Source organism: Callithrix jacchus, chromosome 7 (assembly GCF_049354715.1).
Source record: "Callithrix jacchus isolate 240 chromosome 7, calJac240_pri, whole genome shotgun sequence".
Taxonomy (NCBI): Eukaryota; Metazoa; Chordata; class Mammalia; order Primates; family Cebidae; genus Callithrix; species Callithrix jacchus.
Window position 1 is genome coordinate 27,517,330 of NC_133508.1, and position 13,654 is coordinate 27,530,983.

Here is a 13,654-nt window from a genome sequence, read left to right on the forward strand (position 1 = left end):
TTAACTTTCCTTGATATCTGGTGTTATCACTAGAGGGCACTGTAAACAGTCTAGCCTGTATAGTTTTTCTATGACATGAAGGCATGCTAGTGAGATAGGGAATGATTAACATAGGGATGAAGGGAAGTATAATTCATAAAGTGGTTAAAAATAACACCTTGGTCAGCCTTAGGGAGTGTGTGGGCAGGCCCTGGCCCTGATGCCTTGGGAACAATGTTAGAAGCTAACTACCTTTGAGGCTCTTTAGTTCTTTTTGATCACCAACTCAGCTGTCTCCTTTTCCCCTAGAATTTGTTGCTCTGAATTATTTCTTGGTGCCAGATGCCTAATATTTTTCCAGATAATGAATGAAATAAATGTAAAAGGGAAAGGGTGGTGAAAGCAAATGTTTCAACATGTCTTGAGGAAGTTTTTTTTTTAAATCTCTAAAGTGGTTTACTAAATACAAGTATTTTTAGCTGGTTTTTCTTTGTTCTTAGTTTTGTTAATTGTATGTACTTAAGGAGTACATGATATTTTTGATATATTTGTACATAGTGAAATGGTTATTATAGTGAAGCAAATTAACATATTCATCATCTCACATATTTGCCCTTTAAAGACAAGTATTTCTAATGGCATCCTCAGGAATCTTAGCAGTGGAGCTGTTCCAGAAGGCAGCAGGTGTTACCTGTGAAGCCATACATCACTGATAGCCATATCCTCCCTTCCTTACTTTGCTTGAATTACTTGTTTGTTGGGAACTACCCTAGAAACATATGTGCTTCTTTAGAACAATCTAAAAATTGCAATTGCATATGGTAGGCATGCTCTGACACATTTTCAGTGTTATAATACTGTTTAGTGGGAAATTTCATTTACTCTTATGATAACTTTTTAAAATATGCAAATTTCTTAGGAATCATTTAGGGAAAAGTTAAATACTAAGCATGTGTCTTCTGCAATCTTCACAGAACTAATGAGAGGCTAGCAGAGGTCAACACCAAACTTCTTATGGAAAAACAGCAGACCAGATCTTTATTCACCACTCTCACTACCAGGCCAGTCCTGGTGTCACCTTGTGTTGGAAATCTTAATAATAGTTTAGATTTGAACAGAAAACTTATTCCAAGAGAAAACGTAGTGATCCCTACCTCAAATCCACGGACTTCAAATAATAGCACGGAGAAATACTTGACCAAGGTTAGTTATGTTGTCTTTTTCCCTTTGGGTTTCAGATTTCTCATATAATTGTTTTTTGTTTTATTTTTGTTTTTTTTTTTTGTTTTGAGACAGGGTAATGTTGGACTTCAAGCTACCTCCACCATCTGAAACATAGTTCCCACCTGGAAATAAACAGAAAGGCCACAGAGAAAGGAGGAGCATTTTATAAAACATAGTTTATTTATTTTACTTCTAGTAGCTCTTGATTTTGTATTATGCATTCATTTTTTAGCATAAGAGGTTAGTAATTTACTAAGCTTTTTTATTTCCTCTAGCAGTGTTCAGTTTCTCCTTAGCTATTGCTTTATACATTTCAAAAACCATGGATGGGACCATGTCTACCTCAACAGGACAATTATTAATGTCGCCAAGACATTTTTCTCTCCTCTTCCCTTCCGTAGTCTGCATCAGTCACTGTGTTAAGTTATTTAACTGGAGACAATAATTCTAAATTTGTATTAAGGGAAATAGGAGGAAAATGTGTGATTTAATGGGAAAGTAGGAATAAAGAGACATTTTCAAAGTTATTTAATATTTGCCAGTTTTCACTTTGAATATAGGTAAAACCATCCCAGCTTCCCACCAGCCAGGACAAAACCAGAGTTGTCAGCACAGAAGACCCTTTTCCTAAGCTTTCGGGTGTCCCTCCTAGAGCAACTCCCTCCTGGGTTTTGGGTCTTCCACCTTTCCCTTTGAGCCTTCATGTCTGGCCTGGTGTCCTTTTATCAAAGGTAGTTGCCCTCAGCTGTCATTTATGTGGTAAAATATTCAAGGGTTGGCCAGGCACAGTAGCTCACACCTGTAATCCCAGCACTTTGGAGGCTGAGGCAGGTGGATCATGAGGATAGGAGTTCAAGACCAGCCTGTCCAATATGGTGGAACCCTGTCTCTCCTAAAAAATACAAAATTTAGCCAGGTGTGGTGGCACATGCCCTAGTCCCAGCTACTCGGGAGGCTGAGGCAGGAGAATTGCTTGAACCCAGGAGGTGGAGGTTGCAGTGAGCCGAGATTGCACCACTGCACTCCAATCTGGGCAACAAAGTGAGACTCCATCTAAAAAAAAAAAAAAAAAAAAAAGATATATATATATATTTCAAGTGTTAATGAAGGCTGGAAGAGAATTTATGTAGTGGGAGGCCACTCCAGGGCTGGAATAGAGGCAGCAGCTTCTTCCAGGTACCCTTTAAGTGTTAGGGGGAAAAATAACCTCTACTTAGATTTGTTATGCAAGAAGCATTCTCTTTCTAGAGAGTTTTCTTCAGCATAAGGTAAGCAATTTGTTAAGAGTATGTCATTTTTATCTAAGCAAAATGTACATGTTATGAAAGTATTTGTAAATAGGGTATAAAGAAATAATAAAATTTCTACACATAGGAAGTAAATATTTAGGAAAAGAACTACATTACATTAGTAGTTCTTTAATACAAGTCATATAAAAATGTATATTTTATGTTGTGTTTATTAATGAATAGCAATATAAGATTAGTTCAAAAAAGGCTTCTCCCTTTATTTGGTATTGAGTTATTACTTTTATAGGACCTACTAATGCTGTTGTCACATTATTCATTTTATAAGGCCTGTCTATAATGTTATTGTCACAGAAATATATGGAAAACAGTCTTACAAAATATTGGGAAACCTGTTAGTCAAAAGTGTCTATCTTCATGCCTAACATTTTTAAAGGCATTAGATATCATATTGTTATCATATAGATATCATATTAGATATCATTATTGTATCAATATCATATTATTATCACCACAAAGTACCTATTGTGCTCGCTATATAGTCTGCTATTTCCTACCATGTTCTGGGTATTTAGTGAGAGAATACCTATTATAAAAAAGATTTAAATAAGAACGCTCTAAATGGGACACTTGCAATATATTCAGAAATATTCCCACACATTTTGTAATTAAGTGTATAAATATAATTAGTCATGTTTAAAAAATTGGTACTAATATCTGAAATCAAAATTACAATTAAAGAACTATGTATTATTGTTTATAATTCAAAGTTGTGAGTCAAAGAAACTAAGCTTGAAAACTAGCTCTAACTTACATTTATCATTTTACAGCATATCTTCTGAAATCTTTGTGTTTACATGAATAAAGAAAGTTATATATAGGTAGCATAATATTTATTTTACACTTTTTTTATCAGTAGAATTTTCACATGACATATAACAGTATCACTTTCTTCCTGTATATATTGATGATTCTGTACCAAAAATCAGCATAGAACATACTTTAAAATTTTAATTTTCTAAAAGTAGAGAATGGAAAAATTTTTTGTTTGTTATTTTGGAGATGGAGTCTCGCTCTGTTGCTCAGGCTGGAGTGCAGTGGTGCAATCTCAGCTCACTGCAACCTCCCCCTCCTGGGTTCAAGCAATTCTCCTGCCTCAGCCTCCTGAGTAGCTGGGATTACAGGTGCATGCCGTCGCACCTGGCTAATTTTTTTTGTATTTTAGTAGAGATGGAGGTTTCACTGTGTTACCCAGCTTGATATCGAACTCCTGACCTCAGTCTGCCTGCCTTGGTCTCCCAAAGTGCTATGATTATAGGCGTGAGCCACTGTGCCTGGCTGGAAAGTTTATTTTAAGGAAAAATCCATTAAAGGGAAAAAACTGATTAGGCTTTATAAGGTCAGAGTTTTGGTAAGAATTACATTCATTTGCTAAGAATGCATTCATTGCAAACTATGACTTCAGTTGTTTTACCTTTGTACTACTAAGAGAAAACATCACCTTTCTGAAATGATGTATATGCAATAGACAATTTTAATTGTACTTCTTACCCAACAACATTACACATTTAAAAATCCAAACTTAAAACAAGTAGGAATTTTAAGTGATTATTTTGATATTTAAGCAATCAATTATAGTCTTTAAGAGTATTACAGGCCATATTTTGTAAGTGATATATCATTTCCATGGTAATGTCTCTTGTCTAACTTAAACATTATAAATAACATTTGATTTATTTCAGATGCAACAGGAGCTGGAAAAAAATATAACTAGAGAACTTAAAGAAGGTATGTTGCCAAAATTAACGAATTAAATTTAGATTAATTGATTTCTGAAATAAACTGTAAATGGAAAGGGTGAGTGGCATCCCTTTCCATTGTTTGGCTAATAGATACTACATTAAATATTCTTTCTTACACACATCTAATGAAAGAAGTGAAAACATAAACATTTATAGTAAAGAGTATACTTATTATATAATGTCTCATTAATTCATCATGTTCCATAGCTTTACAAACATCTCAGGAAGTCTTTGCATCTCTTTTTTTTTTTTTGGCTCTGCACTTTGTTCTGCCATCCCCACAGAACTGTCAACCAGCATGTGGAAATTATTCTCAGAAAACAGAGGCATCATCAACTTCTCAGGGTTATGGTAGTGATTTAAGGCCTAAAGACCCCAGACTCATCAAGTAATACTTAGTCTGAAATTATAGTTCATAAGCAGTCACTTGACAGGCAACATTTTAAATCTCCAGCCATTTACTTTGTCATTGGTTTCCATTTGCCCTCAGGAGAAGTTCCAAATTCCTTAGCATGGAATAAAAACACTCACATCAATGTGGTCCCTGTCACCTTATTCAACCTTGTTTCTCACCCCTTGCTATTCTCCGGCCCTCTTTGCTCTGGTGTCCAGCCACCCTAGACCACGTGGAATTCCACAGCCATCTTCCTTAGCTCCAGCTCTGGGCATTTGCTTCTTCCTTCTATCTGGCCCATGTTTTCCTTGTCCTTCAGGTATCAGTCTACATATTACCTCCATCAAAAAGCCCACAGTATTGACTCAGCTGGGATAGGTGTCCCATCTGTGTGTTAGTGCCCTGTCTTATGCCTGTCGTGGTGTCTGTGACTCTGTATGGAAATTGTATGTTTGTTTCTTCAGATTATAGCATATGTTTGTTAGAGGTGGACCCTATTATCTTCATCTTGTAATTCCAGTTCTTACTTTGCACATGGTTGTTGAATAAATGAATGAAGAGTGAGAAAGCCAGAAGCTCTGATAGTTAACCACAAGGATAATTAATTCAATGTGCAACCATAGACAAATTAATAGTAATCTTATATATTAGTTATATATACAGATTTTTCTTTATTAATACTGACAAAATTCTTTATTAATACTGACTTCCACTTAGTTAACTGTGCAGTCTTTTAGGTAATGAGTATAATTCCTTCTTTTTCATTCTAGCTGCTGCTGAATTGGAATCTGGATCAGTGCCTTCTCCTCTAGGATCTACTGATGAGTCAAATATAAATCAAGATCTAGTTTGGAAAGCATCAAGAGAGTATGTACAGGTTTTAAAGAAAAATTATATGATCTGAAGGATAAAATTTTGTTACTGGGCTGTTTATGTGATATTTTAATTGTTTCTCATTAGATATTAATATATGACATGAAAATCTTTATTAAAGGGAAATATTTTTATATTGTATGTGTCTGATCAAAATTTATGTAGTATTTTAAACAATGTTACTTGGCTTCTTTAACCTTTAAGTGGATTTTGCCAGTGAAAACCAGGAATATTGAGTTTTACATACACAAACTGCCCAAATGTCAGCTGTTTAAAGAGCCAAATCACGAAGTTGTCATTAATACTTTATAGTGTGCAGTTAATTGATGACTTCTTTGTACTTTATAATTTTTATCACTCTGTGGAGCGGTAGAATTGGAATTAGACGTCATTTTGTTGTGTAAGAACTGTGGTCATTGTTCATGTGTGGATGTATTACAATTGTTACGGTGCCATCAAATTTACATAATTTTAATTTTAAACACTGATTTATGTAGATCTTTTCTCAGGGAGAATGAAATTTGCCCAATTCACCATTTCTGTTTATTTATTTTTGATTAACCTTTTGGAAATAGCCTTCAATTTTGAGATAGTTTCCAAGTTTTAGTACAAAGACTTTCCTCCCAGAACTATTTGAGAGTAAATTGCTGACATTATGCCATCACCCCTGATTACTTTTAGTGGGTATTCTTGCAAGTCAGGACAGTCTAAGTCTATATAACTACAGTGCAAATCTTGCATTCAGAAAGTCAACATTAATACATTCTAGTTTTGTTACTTCTCTGTAATGTCCTTTATAGCAAAAGGATCCGATTCCAGTCCACGGCTTGTATTTAGTTGTTGTGTCTCTTAGATTCTTTCAGTCTGGAACAGTTCCTCAGTCTTTTGTTGACATTCGTGACCTTGAGTATTTTGAACAGTAAAGTCCAGTAATGTAGAATGTCCCTCAGTTGGGTTTCATGGTGATTAGATTTAGGTTGTATGATTTTTTTGGCAGGAGTATCACAGAAGTGACCCAGTGATCTCATTGCATGTTACCTGTGACCATATAGTTTTGATTTACCCTGTTACTGGCGATGTTAGCATTGATTACTAACAGTGGTATCTGCTGAATTTCTCCCCTCTAATGTTATTTTTTCACATTGTGGATAATTAGTATTTTATGGGGAGGTAATTTGAGACTATGTACATCTCTGTTCCTCATCAAACCCTCAATTTATTCATTCACTTGTATCAATTTGGATTCATGATTTATTTTATTCAATGGGTTATAGTTCATATCATTATGAAAAAAAGTTCTATTTTGACAATTTCAGACTTATAGAAAAATAGGAAGTACAAAGAATTTTTGGATATTATTTTCCAAATATTAACATTTTACTACATTTACTTTATCCTTTCTCCCCCTTCTCCTCTCTTTCTAGATAAATATGAATACAGTTACATAATACAGAATTTTTTTCTGAACTGTTTGTAGGTTGCAGACATGATGCCTCTTTATTTCTAAATAATGTGTATTTCCTAAATGCAAGGAATTAGCTTACATAACTATAGTATAATATTCAAAATCAGGATATTAACATTGTCTCAATATTAATATCTAATCTATAGACCTTATGCAGATTTTGCCAGTTGTCTGCAAAATATCCTTGGTAGCCAAGGCAAATTCAAGATGGGGGATTTTCATTATGTATGACGTGTTGGTCCAATTGTCGCGTTTCTCTAGTCTCCTTTATTCTGTGACGGTTCCTTGATTGTTGTGACATTTATGTTTTTGGAGAGTATAGGTCAGCTGTTTTGTAGGGTTTCTCTCCATTTTTGTTTGTATGATATTTCCTCATGGTTAGCTTCAGGTTATGCCATTCAGGCAGGGCTGTCACACAGGTTCTTTCCAATGCAGCATCTGAAGTCATCTGCTGTCACTTGCTTCTATTACTCACCTATGTTGACTTTGATTATTTGGTTTGTTCAAAGCTCATCGTTGCTCTGGAATAGGGAAATGACTCTAAGTGACTTTTATACTATTATTATTGCTGTTATTTTGAGTGGAGCCTTGCTCTATTGCTCAGGCTGGAGTGCAGTGATGCCGTCATCTTGGCTCGCTGCAACCTCTGCCTCCCCTGTTCAAGCGATTCTCCTGCCTCAGCCTCCCAAGTAGCTGGGATGACAGGCCCGCGCCACCACGCCAGGCTAATTTTGTTATTTTTAGTAGAGACAGGGGTTTACCGTGTTGACCAGGCTAGTCTTGAACTTCTGACCTCAAGTGATCTGCCTCGGCCTTCCAAGTGCTGAGATTATAGGTGTGAACCACCCCGCCCGGCCCCCCCCCCACCTTTTTTTTTTTAGACAGGATCTTGCTGTGCCACTTAGGTGTGAGCTCAACTCACTTCAACCTATGAGCCTGGGGCTCAGTGATCCTCATGCCTCAGCCTCCTGAGTAGCTGGGATGACAAGTTCATGACACCACACCCAGCTAATTTTTGTATTTTTCATAGAGATGGTTTTTTGGCCTGTTGCTCAGGCTGGTCTCCAACTCCTGGGCTCAAGTGATCTGCCCACCTCAGCCTCCCAAAGGGGTAGAATTTCAGGTGTGAGCTACCTCACCAGGACAGCTTACTTTTTCTCAACTGCATGGAAGTTGGCTCGTTCACCGGGTATAAAATGAGCTCTGTGGCCTCTATTTATAACCTGTGTTCCAGGTTGTGATGAGATCAAATGAGATACATATGTGAGTTCTGAAAAGAAAAATCACCAGTGTGTGCTATTGGTAGAAACCAGAACACCAAATTTGGCTAAAGTCTAATAGAGGCATAGCCCTTGCCCTGCCAATACTGGAATAGGCAATAATTTATATTTATGTAATGAAACATCCCCAGGCAGCTGGAGTGAATCCCTCTGTTTTAATAATTATCATTCCAATTTACATTTCATCAGGGTTCCAGTTTATTTCTTCCTCTGCCTAATAGCCTCTTACTTCTGAAGATTAAATTTGGAATTTTTTTTCTAATAAAGTTCCTTCTGATTTCGTTTTTATTTGCTTTAGTTTATTTACTTAGCGTGATAAGCTAATTAACTGGTGATGTTCTTTAAAAAAAGTTCTGAACAGGCGGCTTGGGTGTTGGTGTTCACATATAGTGAAGTGATTTCTATTCTGGGATTCTTTTATTTCTTTCATTATTTTTATATGCTTTCCTTCAATTGGCATTAAAGAAATAATGAAAATAATAATCGCTGAAAGCGCATTGCATGAAGAGATTGTCAGCATCGAGAAGATAATGAGAACATGAAAGAAATACACCTTTTCAAGGCCTGCAGTGGTTTCCTATAAAAAGTTCAATAAATGTCAAAATATAACTGTTTTCACCACTGGCTGATGGAAAAATGAAAGCGTGAAAGAAGTGAAAAATTGCTGAAGTGAAGCACCCGCCTGTCCTCGCTGGGTGATGTGCTGTTGTCACAGCTATTTAAGGTTTTAATCAGACCCAAGAATCTTCAACAGAATTTACAGTCAACTGCGAGATTATGAACTAGATCAGTAACTACACCATAATTATTAGGTATGATTTCAAGTAGATTTAAATGAATCCTCATTAATCTATTGGGTTGAAAAATGTTATGGAGGATATCATTTCAATTTACCTATTTTAAAAGGTATTTTTCCTCCATCACCCTGGGGATGAATGTAGGACATTAATGGGGAAAACAGAAAATGCACATTTTCAGTGTAACCCATTTTTTCTATTTTTAAGACAGGGCCTTTATCTATCAGGCTGGAGTGCAGTGGCACGATCACAGTTCACTGAAGCCTTGAAATCGTGGGCACAAGCAATTCAAACATCTCAGGCTTTCAAGTACCTAGGAGCACAGTTGTACCCCACCAGGCTGGGCTAATTTTTCTATTTCTAGTAGATATGAGCTCTCACTATGTCACCCAGGCTGGTCTGGAACTCTGGAGCTCAAGCAATTCTCCTGCTTCGGCCTCCCAAACTGCTGGGATTACAGGTATGAGCCACCACACCCAGCCTATTTTCTGTTTTTAAAAGAACAGTTACGGGAACAATGCAAATGGTTTAGGACATGGGCTTATGGGGGCAGCTGGGTGGAATGTGTGTCAGCCGCTTGCTGGCCTCACCTTTCATGTTTCAGCACGTGTCTGGGCCTCTTGGAGAACAGCACTGACAGAATGTGCAGCCTGGGGCATCTGTCCATGGGGCTTGGGTGGGGCGGGTGCCTTTATAGGTCCTGAGAGGGAGGAATTGAGAAGAGAAGAGTGAGCAAAACATTTTCAACTTTCTTGCAAGTTAATCAGAAAATACAAACGAGTTTACATATCTAAAGCAAAGAAAGACACTTGCTGGCTACTTCTTTAAAAAAAATAAAATAAAAACAAAGTAAAGAAAGCAAGTCACAGGCACGGCATGGTACACAAGACCTTATGAAAAATCTGAAGTTCTGTGACAAAACTTTATATGAGATTCATCAAAAGGTTCAGGAAAGTGAATATGGTATTTTATAAACCCCACTGAGGAGGGTCTGGATTAATTGGGTTCGTGGAGAGGAATAGTAAGTTTTACTTTAAAAAACCTTTTCATAATTGAAGAATAAACCTTGAAAACCTATTTACCTTCAAAATAATTATATTGTTTTCCCTGAAATGTAGTTTTCTAGTTTCACACCACACTGAGTACAGGAACAACTTTTGAACATTGTCCTCAAAAATGAGTACGTCGGACAGAGACAATAAACAGAGATTTGGGCACAAGGTGGGGTTTTCTGAAATAATCTGTTATTAGATGTGTTCCCCGCCAAAGTCCTGGTATTGCGATTTTTTCTCTTGCCTTTTAATTTGTCCATTTGAAACAAAGCTTGACTCATGGAAGGTTTACAGCTGCGAGAGAATCAGATAGAAGAAGCTCTATGTTGATTTCTGGGGCTCCTTGGAAAGCATCCCGCACAGGACGGCCACCTCTCCGCACTCGGTCTGTTTCTGTAGCAACTGAACTGCTGCCCAGCCCAGGCCAGAAGGTCTTCAGCTCCTCTCCCTGTGAACGGAGCGATGCTTTAGCCATGCTCAGCACCACTGTTCTGCCTGTTTATTTCTTAAACTAGTTTTTCAGTAATTTGAGAAACTTGTTATCTACGTGACAACTCAAAGAATGAGTTCAGGAGATTAGACAATAAAGAAAAAAAAGGAAAGTTTGGCTGGGCTCTGGTGGTCATTCCTGTAATCTCAGCCCTAGGGCAGGCTGAGGTGGGGGGATCACTTGAGGTCAGGAGTTGGAGAACAGAGTGGCTAATTTGGTGAAACCCCATCACTGCTAAAAATACAAGAAATAAAAGACCTACAACTATAATCCCAGCAGCTCGGAAGGCTGAAGCAGGAGAATTGCATGAATATGGAAAGCAAGGGTTGTAGTGAGCTGAGATCATGACACAGCACCCCAGCCTGGGTGACAGAGTGAGACTCAGTCTTGGGAAAAATAAAAAATAAAAGAATGATATAATGGCCTTTGGAAACTCAGGGGGAAACTATGGGAAGTGAGAGAAAGATCAGAGACTACAAATTGGATTCTGTGTGTACTGCTTGGGTGAGATGCACTAAAACCTCACAAATCAACAGTAAGAAGTTAGTCAAGTAACTAGATACTACCTGTTTGTTTGCCAAAAATATATCAAAAGAAACATTAAAAAATTTTTTTGAAAACTGTGAAAATTAAGTACAGTATTTTCAGGTTACAAAGGCACATCTATCATGAGGCTTAATTATTTTAATGTTAAAAGAAATGAAGAGAACAAAGTTTAAACAGAGAAGCAGTCAGACATTTCCTCTACAGCAATGAAATCTGTAGCATACATTTCATATTCTGAAACTTAGCTTTCAGCCAGCCTGTGGGAAGAACAAGAGGACCCAGAACTGGGCATTGGGATAGGAAGGAGGAAAGAAACCATCTGGACACAGCAGGGAAAGAGAAGGGGTAGGGACTCGAGGCAGAGTCAGTCCTCCTGCTTGGGACCTGGGCCTAGGAAAGTTAACTAGGGCAGAGGGAGGAGCCCCAGGCTGTGGATGCCTTTGGGGGGAACTTTAAGTCACTAGGGCCAGAGGAGGTCCTGAGGCCTAGGTGTATCCATAGCCTCCCTACCTTTGGTTGTCTTCTGGTCGACAATGTGCCGCAAGTCACGACCCTTGCTGGCTCCCAAATCCGACTGGGCAGGCTCCAAAGCAGTGGGGTCTGGCGCTACTGTCACTTCCACCTCGTAGATCTCAGAGCTACAGGGCTGCTCCTTTCACGTCACCCTGAGCTGGTCCCGCTTGGGGCTGGCATTGGGGTACAGCGTGTTCCAGGCACTTCTGCTCCTTTCTGCAGGGGTCTGTGCCTTTGCTGACTGTGAACTCATAACTAGGAGCCCCAGGATGGCTCCACAGAACTCCTGTGGGGGCTCTGCCTGGGCTTGACTTTGGTGCACATGTGACAGCTCAGTGTGGTCCCCATGGGGCAACTCTGATTTTCTTGGGCACCTGGGCCTCTGCCTGCCCATATGTCTGCAGAGCTCCACACCTACTGACTCTTCCTGGCAAGGCACGGCTGGCATGGACAGCCCTGGACCATGGGGCTGTACCCTCCTTGCAGCCTGCACTCCCCCCTCACCTGGCCATCCTGAGCTGACTTCTCTGCAGCAGTCAGAACCTGCCTGGTTGATTTAGAATGGGCCTGAATGCACCAAACCTGACAGCTATGACTGCAGAAGGAAAGAGCACAGAGGAGCTCCTCATCCTCCACCACTACCCGTGAACTGAAGATCCCCCAATGTAGTCCCCCAACTGAAGACGACCAACTGAGGGCACAAAACCAAGGCAGCCAATGAGGGCAGCCACTGAAGGCCTCCAGGCGAAGGCCGGTTGACCTGCCAACCAGACTGTTTCCTGGTTAAGAGGAAGCAATCTTGCCCAGGGCACCTCCATACTTCCCTTCAGAGTCAGAACTTCAAGGAGTAGGTACAAGCCTCACTATGCCCTGCCCTGCCTGCGGTCCCGCCCCACCTTTCACTCATTGCTGGCTGCTGGGAGCTTTCAGATTTCTCACTGTGCTGACGTTCCTAGGGATCATCACCTTACAATGAATGATGCTAAAATTACTGAAACAAAATCTGCCTCATGCACTAGCTGGGATTCATAGAACCTCCTTTCCCCCATTATCTCTGAGCTCTCTAGAAACTGGAAAAATGACAGAGTTCTGCATGTGCTTTCAGAAAAACACACTGCCATGACTTAAGGCTACCCTACAATGTAAAATGTTTTATATATTCAATACATATATATTCAATTTACCTTTTTTGAAAACAACACACATATTCAATGTAATTAACAAGATAAATAGAGAAAATTTCTACACTAAGCTCATCAATTTTGTAACACTCACTTTCATGTAGCTTCTTAAAATTTATGGTTTCAGCAAAGAAAGGGGCTTATAGAAGAGAAAACCACCCTGTTAATACAAGATTTTAAATGTGATCCTCATTGCTACTAATAAATAACAATTAACCAGTATGTATTGTGAACTGCCTCGTGACTAAGGTGACTTATTTATTCTCTCTGACTCTTGATTTGATTATCTACAAAATATAATACCAATTTTATAAGCTTTCTCTAAAAATTAGATGACAGAAAAAGAATCCTCCTTTATATATTGAACACTTACCAATTTATAGGCATCGTGTCCAGATTTTGACACACTTACCTTATGAAAGCCACATAACAACCCCATGTTTTAAATTACATACAGTATGCCCAGATTTTTACACACTTACCTTATGGAGGATACATAATACCCTCATCTTTTAAATTACAGGCATTATGCCCAGATTTTTACACACTTACCTTATGAAAGCCAAGTAACAACTTCATATTTTAAATTATATTCATTATGGCCAGATTTTTACACACTTACCTTATGGAGGCTACGTGACAACTTCATCTTTTAAATTACAGTCATTATGCCCAGGTTTTTAGACACTTATCTTATGGACACCACGTAACAACTTCACATATTAAATTACAGTCGTGATGCCCATGTTTTTACACACTTACCTTATGGAAGCCACATAACAACTTTACAGTTTAAATTACAGTCATTATG

At 38.4% G+C, this 13,654-nt stretch overlaps 2 protein-coding genes across 32 annotated transcripts in view; one reads left to right on the forward strand and one right to left on the reverse strand.

The window, feature by feature from the left end:
• ANKRD26 (ankyrin repeat domain 26) overlaps positions 1–8,552 on the forward strand; it is a 96,845-nt gene extending 88,293 nt beyond the window's left edge. For 20 of the 25 annotated variants that reach the window (XR_013519596.1, XM_078329622.1, XM_054258526.2 and 17 more), the window contains 3 exons: positions 954–1,182; positions 4,193–4,238; positions 5,417–8,552. Coding sequence is in view for 20 of the 25 variants with exons in the window: in XM_078329622.1 (XP_078185748.1) it covers positions 954–1,182; positions 4,193–4,238; positions 5,417–5,550 (409 nt within the window). In the remaining 5 variants the exon portion in view is untranslated. Of the gene's footprint in view, positions 1–953; positions 1,444–4,192; positions 4,239–5,416 lie in introns of those variants that run through there. The other 5 variants (XR_013519594.1, XR_008482497.2, XR_013519593.1 and 2 more) reach the window with 4 other exon arrangements.
• Positions 1–13,654, reverse strand: part of LOC128932554 (uncharacterized) — a 55,779-nt gene that overhangs the window by 2,849 nt on the left and 39,276 nt on the right. For 3 of the 7 annotated variants that reach the window (XM_078329666.1, XM_078329667.1, XM_078329668.1), the window contains exons 3-6: positions 10,358–10,561; positions 9,652–9,761; positions 8,137–8,254; positions 1,134–1,325 (exon numbers count right to left, since the gene is read on the reverse strand). In XM_078329666.1, coding sequence (XP_078185792.1) covers positions 10,391–10,561 — 171 coding nt within the window. In that variant the 3' untranslated portion in view covers positions 1,134–1,325; positions 8,137–8,254; positions 9,652–9,761; positions 10,358–10,390. Of the gene's footprint in view, positions 1–1,133; positions 1,326–5,480; positions 7,506–8,136; positions 8,255–9,651; positions 9,762–10,357; positions 10,562–13,654 lie in introns of those variants that run through there. The other 4 variants (XM_078329670.1, XM_078329669.1, XM_078329672.1 and 1 more) reach the window with 4 other exon arrangements.